At 40.7% G+C, this 18569-nt stretch overlaps 1 protein-coding gene across 1 annotated transcript in view; it reads right to left on the reverse strand.

Moving 5' to 3' along the window:
* syn3 (synapsin III) overlaps positions 1 to 18569 on the reverse strand; it is a 113098-nt gene that overhangs the window by 88329 nt on the left and 6200 nt on the right. Inside the window, exons 2-3 of the mRNA XM_023422990.2 lie at positions 11707 to 12215; positions 838 to 895 (exon numbers count right to left, since the gene is read on the reverse strand). Coding sequence (XP_023278758.1) covers positions 838 to 895; positions 11707 to 12155 — 507 coding nt within the window. The 5' untranslated portion in view covers positions 12156 to 12215. The remainder of the gene's footprint in view (positions 1 to 837; positions 896 to 11706; positions 12216 to 18569) is intronic.

Below are 18569 nucleotides of genomic sequence, written 5' to 3' on the forward strand. Positions count from 1 at the left end.
TATATATATATATGTAATGTTTTTAAATGTTTTAAAATGAAAAAAATTGTTTCTTTTGTATGAAGGCTGATCACTGGCTTACCACTGAGCACATCGTTTACTTGTTTGTTATCTCAGTATGATTGCGCACTAACAGATTACATCCATAGTATAAATTTGCGTATCAAAATGGATAGCTGGTTAGCAAAAAGAAGAATAAAAAGGAAACAGAGGCAAGTTCCTCCTCAGTCAAACAAAAAAGAAAATCTGAGCTTCCTCTGTTTTCAGTTCAATCCTGAATGTTTGATCATTATCACTAAACCAAAAAGTGCTCTGAGGATGCAATATTTGGCCTCCATAATGTTATGGGGTCAGATGTAGGCCACCGACATTTTTGAGATTTTCAAGTGAGCCATGAGTTGAATAAAAGTTTGGAACCATTGCTTTAAAGAAAGGTTTGAATAGATGACCACATATCAAGTAGCTGACTGGGTATGAAAGGTCAGGGTGGCGCCAATATTCCTACAGTGTAGTTGTCTATCTTCAGGGTGTGTATAATAGATTTCATGAGGAGACTCATTCCAGTGGTATAGTTTATAACATAGTAAAAAAAAATGTATAAGTTGCATGGTATAAGTGATAATGCACTCTGAAGTGTTCCAATATAGAAAACAATGCACTCAGTGGTGGAAACAGCAATTATTGTTTTATACTGGTTCACCTTGTTGCACATTATACCTTTAGATTTTCCTTAGAAATAATCTATTAAAAATAATTCTGTTTGATGAAAGCCTGTGCATTGGCTACTAACTAATTCAAATATTTCATTGGACAGAATTTATGTTAAATCTACTGTACCTGCTCCACCCGGATCTCGTACTCTCCATTCAGCTTCTTCCCTCGGAAATACTTGGCCCTGCGTGGGAAAATGAGACAAAAAAAATCTTATTATAAAAATCTTTTATTTAGGGAGAATTAAATTTCAGGGAATAGTGTACAGAGTGTAGAATATAAACACCTGTAATGCTTAGATTGATTTGTCTCTTTAGGTCATATATGTACTTCAACATGTGGATTCCTCTCCTGTACCAACAGTACAGTGTATGGGCGGCAAACACTACTAACAGTCAAAACAACCTTAAAATACCCTTTTGTTTATTTGATGGAAGGAGAGCTGAAATTTCAACAGACCTTCCAAAATACCTTGTGAACGGGCAAAATAATGACTCATATTTTCCATGATTACAGAATCTGACCTTGTGGGGCTTCGAGTCAACAGAATCCCTTGGCAAAGAATAAAATAAAGTGCTTTTAATAAGGAGAACTCACTGATACTTTTTATTTTCTCTCCCATATTCTCGGTGACATCAGTTTGTGGTCAAGGTGAAACTGAGGCTGTCTTAATGATCTTAGTGGATGTTTGCCTTGTAACAAGTTGATGTCTTAGATTTTCACACAAACTCCCCAACAATATACAGAGTGAGGCAACAGCAAGGTCATGGTTATCATTTGCAGCAATAAATCAGATAAATGTACCTTGGTGGGTAAATTTAGCTGGTATTCGGAAAAATAACAACAACATCTATTCCAGTTACACTGGTGTCTCACACTGCTCTGACGTTTAGGAGCTTTGTGACGATCAAAAGGGGGAAAATACGACTTTTTTAGCAGTGGTACACTTGTTTGTTTGCGGTCTGTGAACTTGTAGTTACTGGAAGAGTTATCTCTCTAACCATCAGACCTGCAGTATTTAGACAGACCAAGAGACATATGTGGATTCACTGTGGTATTTAAAGATGGAGTATGTATACAGAAAAACCACAGTGGGAAGCTGACATTGTTTCAGTTAAACTTGATTTTTCTTTTACTGGACTTTTGCTATCGTGCCATCCCACCAGGGCTGAGTCAAAACCAGTCTCATTCAACTTCCTGTGACTTGACTGTCTTCTATACGCTGCTCTTCTCCTCTGATGTTCAGACAGTTACCAAGACTAAAGGGCGAGGCTGTACAGCAGTGCTACATGCTAAATGCTAATGTGAGCATGCATGTACATTTTTGTCGACTTTTCTTAAAAATCGCAATCTATTTTACACAAAACTGCACTGGAAACCCGGCAAATGTTACCTGATATAACACTCTCCATGTTCACTGTCTACATTTAGCATCTATGTATTCTGACATTTGCTAATCATCACTAAACACAAGTGCACCAAACCAAAGTGTTGGAGAAATTAAAAATCAGACCTGACAATGGCACTAGAGTAAATGTTATTGGATCACCAAAGTTTTTACAGTTGATTGTGAGGGGACTATGAATGTCGGGACCAAATTTAATGGCAATCCGTCCAATAGTTGTCGAGTCTGGACTGAAATGGCGGGCCAACCAACCAATCTCGAGCCTTACTATGCAACAGTGTTCATGGGAAAATGGAGAAACTCTACAACTAAACATACTTGGCAATGACTTAAATACTTAAAGATGGAGATCTCAGTTAGCTTGTTGATTTCAGATTCAAGCCATTTTACCTTTGTGTTTACAGCCATGTTGTGGCCTAGTAATCTACAGGTCTCAGCGTTGAACTCTCACCCCTGACAGGCGTGGGACAGTTAACAATCTGTCAAGGGCTTCAGTGCTAGAGCTGTGTGTAGTGGAGGATGTAGGGTACATGCTGGCGGCCTTCGGTTACTGGGACAGGCTGTTTGGGATTTAGAGAGCCTCTCGACCTGCCCACACCGAAACACATTTTCCTTTCGCAGCGTTTTTCTCAGAGCCTATCAACAAACAAAGCCTCTTTCCTCCTCCACTTGTCTTCCCTGTGTCTGCCTATTTGTTTTTCATCCCCCTACATCTGTCCTGTTCAGTCCCTTCATTAACATTCATTATAGTCACTGAGGAGGATCTGGAAGTTAACATCTCCCAGCTGTGGGCCTTTAAAGTTTTGGGTCCCTTGCTGTCTCATTCTCTGTAATTTTGGAAGCCATGAATCTTCAGCATGACCTACATACTAGACAGGCAATGCCCCCTGTCACCCTGGACCACCACCATCACAGAGCATGAGGCAGGGTACACAGGCTCACCGCTTAAAAATGACTGGTATGCATTTCAAGATATTGCAAAACATGTCGTCACTCCGAGAGATCAATTTAATTTACAGGGCTCTCTGATTTGAACAAGCGCGTTACATGTGTTCAAATGTAAACATTCAGCTCCACAAAGAGTTCTGGGCTTCTTCCAGTCGTGCACACACCCACTATATAAACAGCATGGAGCTGAATTCCTCTTTTCTTTTTTTTCTTTTACCATGAGAATAAGTTCTTTCTTTTTTGTGCCGCTAATAGAAAGCGTATGAGTCATGTATATAGACACAACCAATTGTCCCTCCTGCTCCTATTTGTATCCACTCCGCTAAACCTGATGTTATGCTAACACTGCAGTGTTTACAGAGGAGATACCAGCCGCATATTTTTACATGAAGATTACATTTTTCTTGTGTTGGTTTAGCTCATGTTTGCTACTATGAACAGTGCAAGTTTCTTATTAGTATTAGGAAAAGTATTAGGATTATAACCGGACTGATAGTGTAGTTGTTGCTTGTCAAAACCATAAACTGTCAATGGATCAAAACCAAGTTTCGGCCACTCGTGGGCAACAAAAACAAAGTGTAAACACAACACTCGTGTAATGATTACCTTTTAAGTTTGTAGAGCAAACTTGGCGCCTTATGTCCATCTAACAAATAATATTCACTCTCCTTTCAACTCTATTTTTGGTCTCCACCAAATTCTGATGGAAGTCTCTTTAGCTGCTAAAAACTTCTACATTCACAGACCGAATGTTAACATTGACAGTCAGCTGCTTCTCTGTGGGCTGATGATTCTCAAGTGGTATTTTTCTGTGGGTTTGTTACTACAAGCAATTCCTTTCACACTAAAGTAGTCATGTGATCAATTGTTAATATAAAAAATATTTATAACGGTCACTTTAACTTTTGCTTGTATTTGTAGCACTAATCTATTAAACCATTTGGCGCAACCACAATTTAGAGACACATTAACTTGCACTGTAAGCTTTTAAACTGAAAATGTAACACTTCATTTATAGTGTTGTCTTTGGATCAAATTGTAATTTGTTAGAACCACACCAGTGCTTGTGGGAGGGAAGCCAGTGAGGGATCATGTCATCTGCATGATAGCATGAACCTCTGAATCCTTCCTGTCCCCCACTGACAGTCAACATATATATATATTTTTTTTTTTTTTCTTTTAAACATGACTATTCCATACATAAACCACAGCATTATAATTCCTGCTGTCACAATAATTGCCTCCTAAACTTAATGAAGTAGTTCTTTTAACCAAAAACACAATGTTTCCGTCCACACTCAATTCAAACACCGAAAGTATAGCTTCAGCACTGTATACCCTCTCTCACAGTTTCTGTCAAAGTTCCTGCAGTGGTAGAGGCTGGAAATGGTGTCATTCAATTACAGGACCCCTGTGAAGGCAGGGAAATTGATTTTTCTACATTCTGGTGTGACACTGCACCATCCCTCTTGGTTTCATCAAAACCTGACCAGAGATGTCTGGGATGTCATGGTTTATGGATCTCCAGACACTCTAATCTGATCACCAGACATGTCTGGAGACAGTGGGACTAAATTGTCCTGGAGTTGTACCGAACTGTCTTAACCTTTTAAGTAAGCTCTGAGTAAATATTGCGGTACTTTGTGATGTTGGTATTTGCACTTTTGCAGTTCCATGAAGCAAAGCATGGATTAATAAATGCCACAAGATGATGTACTACTTCTTTTTACGCTTGAGATGTTCAGCATGTGGACTCCCTTCTTTTTCTTTTGACAAAACATGAAATTAAAACCCTCTTCATGTGGTTCAGAGCGAGCAGAGGATCTCAGCGTACATGAAGACGTAAACACTTTGCCAGAGAGGGGCTAAATTGAGCAATCGGATGCTCATATCGTTCAGAACACACTGCAAACAGACGGACAGTTTCTTGGCAAAACGTCTTACGTGTCAGCCTGAGAGAGAGAGGAGGAGGGCGGCGAGACATAGAGACAGAGAGGCAGAAAAGGAGGGATTGTTGGTGGTGACGGTGATGCTCTCGGAGTCTTTGCCTCAGTGCTGTGTACTGCTATTGTGCATCAGTCATTGCTGGAGGCCAAGCCTGTCAGGACAGAGCACCGTTTCCCCAGAGACCTCAGCCTCTCTGATGGAATGCTCAGGAGGAAATTCAACCCCAAGGCAGGCAGCGATGGATGGACGGACACCCTCCTCTACCACATTGATATGTTCACTGGCCTTCGAATTCAGAGAGACTGCTCAATCTGATGAGTAACCTCCTGTCCTGCATCATCGCAAAGGTTCCAGACAATTACTTTGATTTTCTTATTTCTCAAAAACATCTTGTACTTTCATAAAAGACTTATTTTGGAGTGCATCCTTATTTTATTAGTCCAGAGTCATAAGTGTCATACAACAGATCATCAACAAACTGTCCGTTACAAATTAATGCTTGAATGCAGTTAAAAAGTTCTGCATGAAACCTGGCATCATATTTAACAAACAGTAGACCAGGACTTATCAGAGCCATGTTAAAACAGGAACCAGCAAGGTGAAGGGACACTGCTAATCCACCAGTATGCTTCAACACTATGAGTCCCTTCCAGTAGAAACTGTGAGAACATGTGCACCATTAACCCCACATTTAAACATCACTGCATCTCGTCCCTGTCACAGCAGACTTCTCACTCCACCTTCAAGTGTGGCCGTCAGAACAGCTACAAGCACATTCAAGTGTTTCCTTCCCTGAGCTGATCACGTGTCTCTCTTTTTGAACACTCGGACTGAAGCTGTGTGGTTTCCTTTAGTGCTGAGAGGTGTTGGCGGATGGTTACAACGCCGCTGTGCTGCGACTGAACCTGACTCAGTTTTTCCTCCAGATAAAACTGTTTTCTTGGCTGCTGTGGCCCGAGTTAAACTGGTGACTGCAGATGGGATAAGATCAATGTTGATTTATGGAAATGCATGAAAAACACAACACATCTGTTTAAAGAGAAACTCCCTGGAAGACTTGCAGACCACATGGTGGCTTAAGAAATAAGAACAAGATTACATCTGGAGTCGCTACAGGGCCATAAAATAAAGAACACATTTGGTCGGCGGGGTTTCACCAGCAGAGCAGCAGACTGTACACCTAGTACACCTATTTCCTAATGTCCCTGGATCAACAACAGCGAGAGGACTAAGTCGCCCAAAAGCAGGTTTCACATTGTCTTTACAGTCAACGACACAGACACGTTGCCAAAGCAGCAGACAAATATTTGGTCTTTTTCACAAGTTGACCTTGTCTCAGGGGGCAGAGCATTAACCGTTCAAGCTACCTGCAGCTTTCGAAGTGTCCTCTGAGGCATTTGACATTTCTATATTATACTCTAATTAACCATCAGAGAAAGGTCTCGGGTTTAGAGTCACTTTGTGAGCTTTTTAAAATGATCTTGAGACAGACATCAGGACATTTATGAGAGTTTTGAGTTCAGCGTGTTCGCAGTCTTATCTCTAACAGCAACCGCAGCAGCAGCAGCAGCAGCTCAAAGCTAATACGACAGAAAGGGTAGATCTAGAAATAAAACTGCACAATCTGACTGAGAGGCCTATTTCACACACTGCTGTAAAGAGACATCCAAGTGTTCCTCTCATTTGATTCCAAAAAAAAAAAAAACCCACTGATAGCCTAAAAGTCCTCCCTCTCTCACTCAGCCAGGCTTTAGAAGACAAAGTATGAGGGCTATAACTGACCATAAGCCTTTAGAGTTTGAGGACTTGAGACGAATCGAGACAACTGTAACTGTGTTTGTTTATGTTGTGGCAACTTGGCAGTGTCCCAATGGACGCTCAGATGACTATCACTGGATGACTGTGATACTGAAGAAAAATTGTGATTCTAAGCAGTTTCATGGACAATTATTTGTAATGTATACCAGCAATAGTGTCATCCGTGGAAAGTATAAGCCACGCTTAATCCAAAAAAATGTGTGTATCATGTCTGTGTGTACAGATTTGACTGAGTCATGACTCATGATGTGTGATGCAGTTACAGCACCTTATACTGCCTCCATGAACCGTCAGTCAAAGCCACTGCTGCTGCTGTTGACCGTGTTGATGAACAAGCCAAATGACAACAACTAACTGACATATCGACTGTCTATTTCATCTCCACCGGTCCAGAAGTCACGTTCCAGGTCCTGGAAACTAAAGATGAGTGCGTGCAGCTCAGTCTGATTTCAGGGAGGATTTTACTCTTTAGTTTGGATTGGTTTCTTCCAGTGTGAAGGTTCATCTTTAAGGTCCCGTATTTTACATTTTTAATGTGTTTTATTTGAAGTGTTGATCCATGGATGATATATTTGTGGTTTTAAGAACCAAAAACCATCTAAGTGTAGTTTTACATCTCCTCTCTCAGGCTTCTCTCTGGAGCTCTAGTAACAACAGGTCGGTGAGCCAATCAGAAGAGAGGAGGCTCTGAGCCTCTCTTCTGATTGGCTGACTGTTTTTTTAGTGATATATAAAAATAAAGCAGATATCAGGTTGTTGTGACATCACAAAGTTCCAGAAGTCCTGACGGCTGGTTTTAAGGCTCAGTTCCTGAATACAGGCTGTGTGCATTTCTCTGTGGACTGAGGCTTTGATACTTTCACAGTATTAATATAGAACCCTGACCTGCTTTATAATCAAAAAGATATGGACATCTACCTTTATACAATATGGGACCTTTAATATGAACCAAGAGCATGACTCCACTTCAAGCTCAACCCTGAAAATGTGGACTGATGGAGATTAACATCCACTTTCATCAGAATCACTTCAGTGTGAAGCAGAGTATTTCAGTCTGTGTAAGTGGTAGACGTCCTGCTCTGACTGAGAAGATCTGCTGCTGATTACAGAACATCTGTAAACCGAAACACTTTAAGGCTGTCAGACATCCCCATCTGCTGGTCACAGCCCTTCACTTCTACACACAAACAACAAGGCATGAAGAGAACTGACAAATATTTCTCTGTGCAGCTTTGACTGAACTACAGTGCCACTGCGTGGACAAAAATGGAACTGTCTGAGTTACAACTCAAATCCAAACCAACTTAATCTCATCTAAAAATATATTTTTTAAATACAAATGTATATATAAATGTTAAACTAAGTTTTTCTTGGTTTTATATTCAATGGCCATTAAAATATGAGATTCTCTGGATTCCCACCCACACAGACCCAAAAAGGTTGACCGAAGATTTTTGCTCTGTACAAACATTCACTGCAGAACAAACATAAACTCCATCTCACATTCAAATCCCATTTTTCCTAAGAAACTGAACAACTGAAAGTGAAATGATCCATCAGTGGTGTGATATAAACTCAGCTGTTTCCACAGATATGTCCACACAGTCTTTCAGGAATCAATCATTTCTACATTTGTCACTTGCTTTGCATCCAGAAAGGTTTTCCAACAGGCACATCTTTACCCTCCCTCAAGACATGTTTTAAGACATTTAAAAATACTCTTCTTTGAATAGTGATAGTAAGGTTTACATGTTAAGTCATACCGTATATTTGAGTTCATTTACTAGGAATATATCAACAATGTCTATACAGTTAACTATTTATGTTTACAATTTTACATTTTTGTATTTTTTTTTAAATAAGATTGGTTAATTTAGTGACATGTGACTTAGAGACAGGAAGTGTGGTGTGGAGAAAAGTAAACGTGCTGCTTTAAAATCTGTTAATCTGTCTTTGACTTTGATGTTTATTACATTCCAGCCGCTGTTTTGCAGTTGCCAGGTCTACCGTTCTTGTTCAGTAGTGGACTGATTGCAAAGATTTTTGTCCCTATTAATCATTTACACTAAAAGAACATGGGAATATGAGGTTGTTATCCTTCAAGGTGAGCACTGAGACACTTTCACCCTTCAGATGAACGTGAGAACAGATTTCTAGTGTCAAACTCTGCTCACCGAAGCTCCAGATACAATTTAATGTAATCCAATACAACAGCAACACAAACTATGACCTCAAAAGGTGCTGATTCAATTTTGTGGTAATGTTAAGTCACGGTCTGAACAAAAACAAAACAAACAGTCCACAAAGGTGGGACTGATTTGAGGGACTTACACTAGATTGCATTACGTTGTGCAGGTGATGCTGTTGATACACAAACAAAAATGACTTTCCCTCTAGTTCATTCACAAAAAGCAACCGACCACCTGTCAAAGCCTCCATTATCCTCTCGTAATGTGAGCAACCGACTTTGTTTAGGTGAATAACAACCCCTGCTGTTCTCTCTAGGGTGGGGACGGTCCCTCAGAGAGAGAGAGAGAGCCTCAGAGGCTGGATGGTCCCCCGACGACTCACGTCACAAACACCAGGACGTGAAGCTGAACAGGCCTGTTTGGGATTTCAGCCAACCAGCTTAAAGAAAAGAAGCTGCCAGCCGTTTCAGAAAACTGAGAGCAATTTTGGTGCTTTTGACACGGCCGTCAGCGGGGCACTTTAATTTAGAGATCATTTTTAGACCTCGGCGTGATCTCCCCACAGAGCTACGGATACAGATGCTTCGGCACATAATGATCCCAGCTAATTCTGTGGATAAATTCAAAGGGCTGGAAAGAGCCAATAACAGCTTCACTGAGGTCCATTTACCAGCAAATGTCAGGCAACAGAATAACAGCTCATGAAACGGAAGAGTGGTTTATTGACTCAAAAAGATGAACATGATAAACTGGGCGCTGCATGTCTCGACTGCAGCTCTGGAAATCAATTCGGCTGCAGCAGAAGGCAGCTGATATCAGCTTCTACCATGTAGGTTATGTGCTGTGGGTGAAAGATGAACTCATCTCTTCTCATTAAAGTTCATTTATTTTGATGTCATCTCCAAAGTAAAGGACCTTCCTCTTACCTTGTTACCATGACAATTTTTATTCCAGCACATAGATCTGTGGTATAAGCCTGCTCAAGCCAAGGACATACAAGTCTGTGATTATTAAAAAAAAAAAAAGGGTGGCTCACTGAAGAATGTTTTCGATTTAACTGGAGCTAAAAAAAAAAAGCAGAAACTTAAGCCACAAAATATGTATGGGAATCGAACTTTTCACACCGCGGGCACACATTTTTGTTTTTTTTTACAAATTTCATTGGCTAGCTAGCGTACTGACTTGTAGTGTTAAAAGCATAACTTCAAAGTTTTTGCTTGCTTTCTTGGTGAGAGTCAGATGAGAAGATTGTAGGCAATATGTCTATATATGGAGCTGGAGCCAGGAGACGGTTAGCCTAACTAGCCGGGAGACGGTTAGCCTAACTAGCCAGGAGATGGTTAGCCTAACTAGCCAGGAGATGGTTAGCCTAACTAGCCAGGAGACGGTTAGCCTAACTAGCCAGGAGATGGTTAGCCTAGCTGAGGATAAAGACTGGAAATCGGGGAAATCAGCTAAACTGGCTCCATCAGGAGCTAAAGGGGAGTTACGTGCTGTAACTACAGTGTTTCTTGATAAATAAAAGTTTATCCTTCTGCCTGGCACTTTTGTTTAGGTGAATGCAGCATCTCCAAAACGTAACTCTCCGTAAATCATAAATTGTCCTTTTTTTACATTTCTATTTGTGTATGAATTAAACTAACACAATTTAACATCTGTGTTAATGATATTTAAAAGTGTTGGTAGGCATATTTTTTAACTTTAGACAGAGCCGGGCTAGCTGTTTCCCTGATTCTAGCCTTTATGCTAAGCTAAGCTAACTGGCTGTTGGCTCCAGCTAAATAATTACCATTAAGACGTGGTATCTGCAAATAAGAAATACGTGTATTTCCAAAAATGTAAAACCAATGTTTTAATGACATGAAAACAACATATTAGTTAGATATATAGAGTAAGTATAAGTATATTGCATATCTTTTCTCTCAACTTTACCAGATGTGTATAAGAGACAGGTATTTATCTTTTCATCTAACTCTCACCCAAAAAGTAAATACGTGTATTTCCAAAAATGTAAAACCAATGTTTTAATGACATGAAAACAACATATTAGTTAGATATATAGAGTAAGTATAAGTATATTGCATATCTTTTCTCTCAACTTTACCTAATTTCTGTCCAGTTTTTCTCTGGCTTTTCTGTTGTTATATTGCTGTTGTTGTTGTTGTTGTGTACTCCATTTTTTAAGGTGCTCTATAAATAATTATTATCATCATTACATGTATATATAGATGTCATTTCCTTCTCTAATAGCTATCATCTAAAGAAAGCCTTGAGATAAAGTGTTTTATAGAAGTAAAAGGTCGCACTGTCATCTTTTATTTTCTAGATACTAGACTGCTTCCTGTAGCAGAACCGCAGCGACATTACTTCCAGTCAGTAAAGATGACGAGTGAGCTAAGACGCTGACTGGTTTTTGTGATCCATTGTGGAAATTTCCAAGGGAGCTAAACTTTAAATGAACTGGAACAAATCTGGCACCGGGACCCTCAAAAACAAATAGCTCACAGTTCAGTTCTTCATGTGTTGAACGAGGAACTGGTGTGAAACAAACCCTCCGTCATTCAGCTCACGGAAGTCTTTTAAAAACAACAGTGCTTTTATTTCTTGACCTGAGCAGCAGAGTTCAGAAAAACATGCAGCTCCACTACCCTCCCACACACATGCTAACACCATGAAACTTCCACTCACCAGTCCGTGTGCTGATCATCAATCACCAGCAGGATCTTGGGCTTGCGTATGACAGGCTTGGCTGGCTGACTGCTTCCTGCAGAGGCACCTTCAGCTGATGCAGCTGCTGCTTTAGCGTGTGCAGCGGCGGCGACGTTCTGGGCCATCTGAGCGCTCTTCACCACACTGGAGAAGGAGCTGAGGAAGCTCCCTGTGCCTGAAGCTGGGCCTGAGGCTGGGGCTGAGCCTGAGCCAGAGCCAGAGCCTGAGCCTGAGCCCGAGCCAGAGCCTGAGACTGTGCCCTGGGTCTGGTTCGGGACATTCGCGGGGTTCCGCCTCTCTGTAGCCGGGGAGGCGGGAGAGGAAGTTGACGAACCTGGAGGGGTCGGCCTCTGCAGATCCATCATGTAGCCGTTGGGGAGGTTGGCCACAAAGCTGCTGTCTGATAGGCGGCGGCGAAGGTAGTTCATGGTGATGGGCTGGTGGGTCTGTCAGGCCAGAGGAGGTGAGGGGGAAGAACGCCTGAAATTCTGCACAGAAGACAAAGGAAATGAGAACGGACCTGTTCAAAATCACTTCATATCTGATTATTTATCCCAGATAATTAATAAAATTGTCATATTAAAGCTGCACTAATCAATATTTTTATATTACCGATGATTAAAAGACTACATGAAATGTAAAAAGGTGTCACCCGCAGAGAATTATCCCTCAGCTCCGCAATTCCTCTTTTAGCGTCTGCAGGATTTTCCTTTTGGCATCCACTTTAATATTTTAATTCAATTTCACAAGTAACCCTGTTTCCAGCTGTTTTAAGCAAAAACAAAAAGGTTCTCATGAACCCATATCAAACAGACAACGTTAGCAGCACAGAGTTGAACATTTACTGTAGCAGAGAGCCAGATATTTTCCTCAGGAGTCATCAAAATATAACTGAAATCACAATGTGGCTAACTGCAATATCCAAATCGCAGGAGCTGCTATATTTTTGATAAAGGTAAAATGTGTCATTGTTGTACATTGTTAGAACCATAAGAGTTGTGGTGCTATAGAGACGCTCCGCCCTACAAATCATATTCTCCAGACGTAAGGAAACATGCTTGTTTGGTACAAACCCCAACAAAAATTACATCATCCTCATGTAAAACAAAAAAATACAGTGAAAATGAAATGCATAATTCCAACTGAAATCGTGACTCATATCGCAATCACAATATCTGCCAAAATAATCACAATATGATTTATTTTGCACATCATTATGTCTTAATGGAAACTAAAACAGAGCTAAACAGAGAGTGAAAACTGAACTTATTTGTTAGGTGGACAAAAACTGGACTCCAAGTAAATGCTAATATTGCTTTTTATTTGCTGTATGTGTAAAAAGGCAGCTGTGTGTTGAACTTTATAAGATGATAATAAGTCAATGCTGTGGTCACAGCTTTTTGCACTGCCCCCAAGTGGCAAAAAAAAAAAAAAAAAAAAAAAAAAAAATGAATGCAGGAAAAGTAACACTGAAAGTCTCTACTTTAACAGTCAGTCTAAAACACATGGCGCAAATTCATTTATGACGCATCCATATCCATGTCAAAAAATGGTCGCTGCACCAGGTGCATGGTTCAAAAGAGTTGTACTTAGTCTCTTTATGAATCCAGGGAGTTTTTTGGGTGTCACATGCAATAGACCAATCAGAGTGCCATCTCCCATTCCCTATAAAAGCCAGCTGCACTTGGACCTTAGTGGATTACTCTTATAACAACACAGATTAGCGAGCCCAGTCCTGACGCACACAGCAACATCAAGGAAGAGTTTCAATTCAAGATAACAATCCACCTGACCAAACCTCATTTTAAGACCAACACGCCCATGGGCGCACAGATGGGCGCAAGTGTTAAAACAGTGCGGGTGCAGGATGGGAAAATAACGACTGTGTTGGCCTGAAACTAGCACCGGGTGTAAGATAGGGCCCAAAATGTTTATTTGTGGATTTGAGACCATTCCTACAATTAGAAAATTTAATGGAAAAATAATCACAATAACTCGGGACAATTCCAGTTTGAGTGTTCAACAAGCTACAGTATATGTAGTTAAAGTTGTTAAAAATGTGATGCTTCTCCACTTCCTCATGTTCACACTACTTCAGATCTGAGGTGAAAAGAGTGAGACCTGGAAAACATTCAGCTGCCAGTGCTAAAAAAAAAAAAAGCTGATATACTGTTAAAGTGAACGGGTGCACTCAGGAGGTTTTTATACCAGCCATGAATCTGCTAAAAGCTGATTTGCATAAGATTAAGTTACCCAGTCAGGGTGGGACAAAAACTGCTGCCAAACAATTTAGTGACACAGCAGTGATGATGCAAAGTTGGAGGAGTGCTTCACAGCTCTTTTCTTTGTAAAGCAGATAGAGCCCGCTGGGACGAACAGCTCCCATGCTACAACGCAGCATGGCAGAGAAAAGACATTCAAACAGACTAGCTATCACAGATGCTAGTAGAGGGGAGAAGAAACCCTTAAACCTGATTAAAACTAGGCCGCTCTCATAGTAAATGGAGCTTGGATGAGATGAAAGTGCATTTCTTATTGAAGTGTCACATCTCAGGCAGATGTGCCCGGTGTTTGCGGTGATGTTTTTGTAGTTAAAGGGGGAGGAGGGTCTAATAAGCCTGCAGCAGGGGGGAAAAGCATGTGGGGTGAATGTTTCATCTTGACAAGTTAACGCAGTCAGACAATCACCATCAGGAAGTCTTTGTATGAAGAGATCTGTAGCTGAGATCTGACCTGAGCAGTAGTCAGTAGCAGTGCTGATCATAGCTGTTCTAGCAGGAGTGTAAGTACATTTCTTTGTCCAATACTCAACCGATTCTCAAAAAGGGGAATTCTCCTTCCTCTTGTCTTCCTCCAAAGAGAAGCCAGAGGTCTGTACCTACATGACAGAGGCGATGGAGCAGGACTGAGTTCTCTAGTCTCCTGAGTCCCTCAAACACCAGCTGGCGATCATTCATTCATGCTGGAAGTTACTGCAACATCTTTTAGGCGTCACTGCAGGATATGTGGCGAACCCCAGTTTGGATTTTTTTATCCCTTTTTGTATGAATTGAAAGAGTACGTTCAACAGCCTTAAAGAGTAAGGTTTGTTATTGTCTCCAAAACCCATACAACCAACAATGCGTTGGTCCATCTCTCAATACGACGTGTTCCCAAAGACAAACACGCACATCCAAAAATACTTTCACAGGTGCTGCATCAAAAATCAAACTTAAGGCCAGAGTCAGACCAAAGATCCACCCACCGTGCCAACGGCTCCCAGCTATTTTCATACAGCGAGGTTTCAATCTGCCAGAGATCTTCATCAGACACTGTCAGGTCACCATCACAAAGCAGAACAGACCATAATACAGGCACAAACATTCATCACCCAGCTGATTGTTATCTGCATGATTGAGTCAAACTGCTCTCAGGGTGGACCAATCAGAGCAGAGCTGGATGACACTCTCTGATCCTCCCATATAAGAGACAGAGCACGCCTCTGTAGAGAGGACACAACAACTTCAAACACAAAGGCCAATGTCGTATAAACACAAATAGAAATGATGAGTCACATAAGTCAGCCAAAAGGGAATTATCATAAAAACTAATATATAGAAAAATACATAAAAAAATAGAAAACAGTAATATATTATGTAGAAATTTTGGATTGCAGGATTGGACTGTCCAGAGTTTATATTAACACCCGTAACAGGAAAGATAAAAACTGAAAAGGGAGGTTGGCATTAACAGATATGATTCATATTCATTAAGATGTCTGTAAAAAAGATCTGATAATGATATTTAGAAGAAATATTTATTTTGTTTGTGTTGTTGTGGCTAACGTGTTGCTTATATACACATCCAGCAGACACAACATTGGTATTCATCTGAAGTCGTGTTTCTGGCCCGCCTGGCAAATATAAGAGAGCTGTGGGGAACTGCAAAGTCAATTCCATTTGGATTTGTCACTGCAAGTGACACCTCTTACATCAACCATTTAACCCATTGTTAATAAGAAAATATGGATTACAGCAGCTTTAATTTCATTTTAAATCTGGGCACTGTAGTTTTTAAAAGTACTGCATTTGCTGCAGACTATTTTCAGCTGTGGATAAATACACTTGTGAGTATCATGTCACCATACAAGGTGTAATATGAATGGGGGAATGTGCAATAGTTACAGTATGAAAAATAAGAAATGTGCAAGTAATAGTAATGATGGTGTGGCTCACATAAGATAAGACATAAGATACATCAGACTCTGTTACACAGGCAGCACCTGTAGAATCAGCTCGGTCTTGGTTTTGATTTTTACTTGATATTTGCTGACAATAATAAAAATTCAGGATGTTATCAGGCAAATCTTTTATACTGGAGTTTGGGGATTCTGTGTTTTGCCCAAAGGCATTTTCAGAGAGGCAGATGCTCACTGTCAGAGGAATGACACCAAAACAGGAAATGCAGTCTGCCTTCCAGCTGAACAGCCTGTCCTCAGTGAGTGAAGAGGCTTCCCCCTGGAGTTGATGCTCATGTGTCGACCACCACGAAAAGCTCTTACACAGCAAACCGGCAGGGCTTAAGTTAAATGATAGAAAATTGCTAGAAAACAGAGAATTAAAACAAACAGTCAAGGAGCCGCTGACTGCCAGCTCCGTCCTCTTAGTAACAACTTGATCCCATTGGACAGATCAGGAGCTGTCTGCTGAAATGCTGAAAATCACTACCTTTACACCGCTGGCACCTTCCCCACTTTCTCAACACCCTATAAGCTGCTTCCTCACTGCGCCTGAGCGCATTTGAAGCTATTAAATCCTTAACGGCTTCGCCTCTGAGTTCTCTCTGCAGTAAATATCCACATGGGAACCCTGTAACGCTCTGTTACTGCTGACCGGGTGGCAAACATCGGTGAGAGGAGTTTATTAAGGAAGCACGAGCAGCAGAGACACGGACACAGCAACAGGTCGAGAAGAATCCACACATTTATGATCTTTCAATAATCCTTCATCCTGTCTGGTCTTTTTTAAAGAGCTTGTTGTGGCTCACTGTGAGAGGCAACAGAAAGGATGTGGCCGTTGTGTCAAATCATATTACATGTTCAATATTTCCAGACTGCACTCCACCCAGATAGTAACCTCTAATTGAATGCTGATAAGTGGAACAGCACAGTATAAAGGAAATATTAGAGAGGTGCTTAAAATGTAACATCAAACAGGACTGTGGCTCTGCAGTAATCACTGGCTTTGCTCAATAATAACGGGGAGGACCCACATAATACCACCCCACACTCTGCTGATGTACAGCGAGTGTCGGAGTGTGTTTTTCTATATTTAAAAATCTTGTTATTGATGAAGACAGCAGCTCCTTCCTGATCCTCACTGTGAATCTGTTAAATCCATCACATGCTCCGATTGGCTGCTCCGTGAATTTACACATCAAAACCTGGCAGAGATGTTGACGAATTAGTGAAAGAAACGCAGTGGCGTCATTCCTGTTTGCCCCTTTACATATCCAAAGGATGAAATAATACTAGACGTCTGACTGTGATTTGATAGAAGCGTGTCTCGATAATGTTCATGTACCATCCTCTTGTAAATACGACCTCATGGTTTGAATAAAAATATAGTTCATGTGTATTTACTTTTGGAAGTGTGGGAAATTGGTGGTGAGGGGCAAGGATGCCCAGACTGTCCACTGCTGCAAAGTAATAGAATAATGTGGAGCAGCGTCAGACAGAAAACAGAAACTTAACAACTAAATGCATCATTTTATATGTGGATATTAGGGCTGAAGGTCCATTTATCCATTAGTTGATTGATTAAAAAAATCACTTGGCAACAATTTTTTTGATTATTATTATAATATTACCAGGCTCTTACAAAATTCCTCCTCACCCCCCGCACCAATTCACTGTTGATCTCTGACAAGTTAAAAGAGACCAGTGTGCGTCTCCCTGGGGAGCAGCGAACAGTCGAACATGGATTTCATTATTCATGGCAGTCTGAGCTGAGGGGCCGGGGGTGTAACCAGTTAGAGCGGATGGTCAGTGGACTCAAGTCAAAGTGACAAAAAGCAAATTGATGAGAGGTGGGATGTGGCATTTAAGTCGCCCTGAAGCATTCTGGGGGATTAAATGTGTGGGGCTCGCTGTCAGATAGATGATCGTGACAGTTTCTTGTTCTGGAGTTTTACCGTGAACGTCCTTGTTGTCATGGTTATCATGGTATTGTCAGTCTGTCCGCCTGTTTGTCAGTATGTCCAACACTTCCATCTCTATTGGAATGACACGGATACAAACATTCATGCTCCCCGGAGGATGATTCCTATGGAGTTTGGTGTGTCGGTCCATCCTGTGAGTCCATAACGGATCGCAGAAGCCATTTTTTCTATGAAATTCATGATCCCCATAGGACATCTATAGATGTTGGTGAGCTCATTTCTTTAAGTTCAACTGTGAGTTTCTCTTTGACTAATAATGTTGTCCATAATCTCAAAAGAAAGATTTTCTATGGAATTAGCTTTACATATTCTTGGCCCCCAGACGATGAATCCTAATGTGTTTGGCAACCCCTTTAGCTTTTCTTTGATGTCATAATATTTTGAAAAAAGCTAATAGTAATAATAATAATAATACTAGAAAATTCCAGGGAAATTTTGAGTGCCACGGGGGCTACTGCCGGGATGAGTACATGATTTATTTCCAGTGTTCAAAAGTCACCCTGATCATACTCTGGTTTTGAGAAATGTCTTGATATAAAAGACTCTGATATAAAACAATGTCACATCCCTCCATCATGTATTATGTGGGAAATATCTCATATTCTGTGTTGTTTTTTTTAATAAAACAAGAGGCAACATGTCTT

Source organism: Seriola lalandi, unplaced genomic scaffold, assembly GCF_002814215.2.
Source record: "Seriola lalandi dorsalis isolate HSWRI2012SDOR001 ecotype SW California unplaced genomic scaffold, Sedor1 jcf7180002054688, whole genome shotgun sequence".
NCBI lineage: Eukaryota > Metazoa > Chordata > Actinopteri > Carangiformes > Carangidae > Seriola > Seriola lalandi.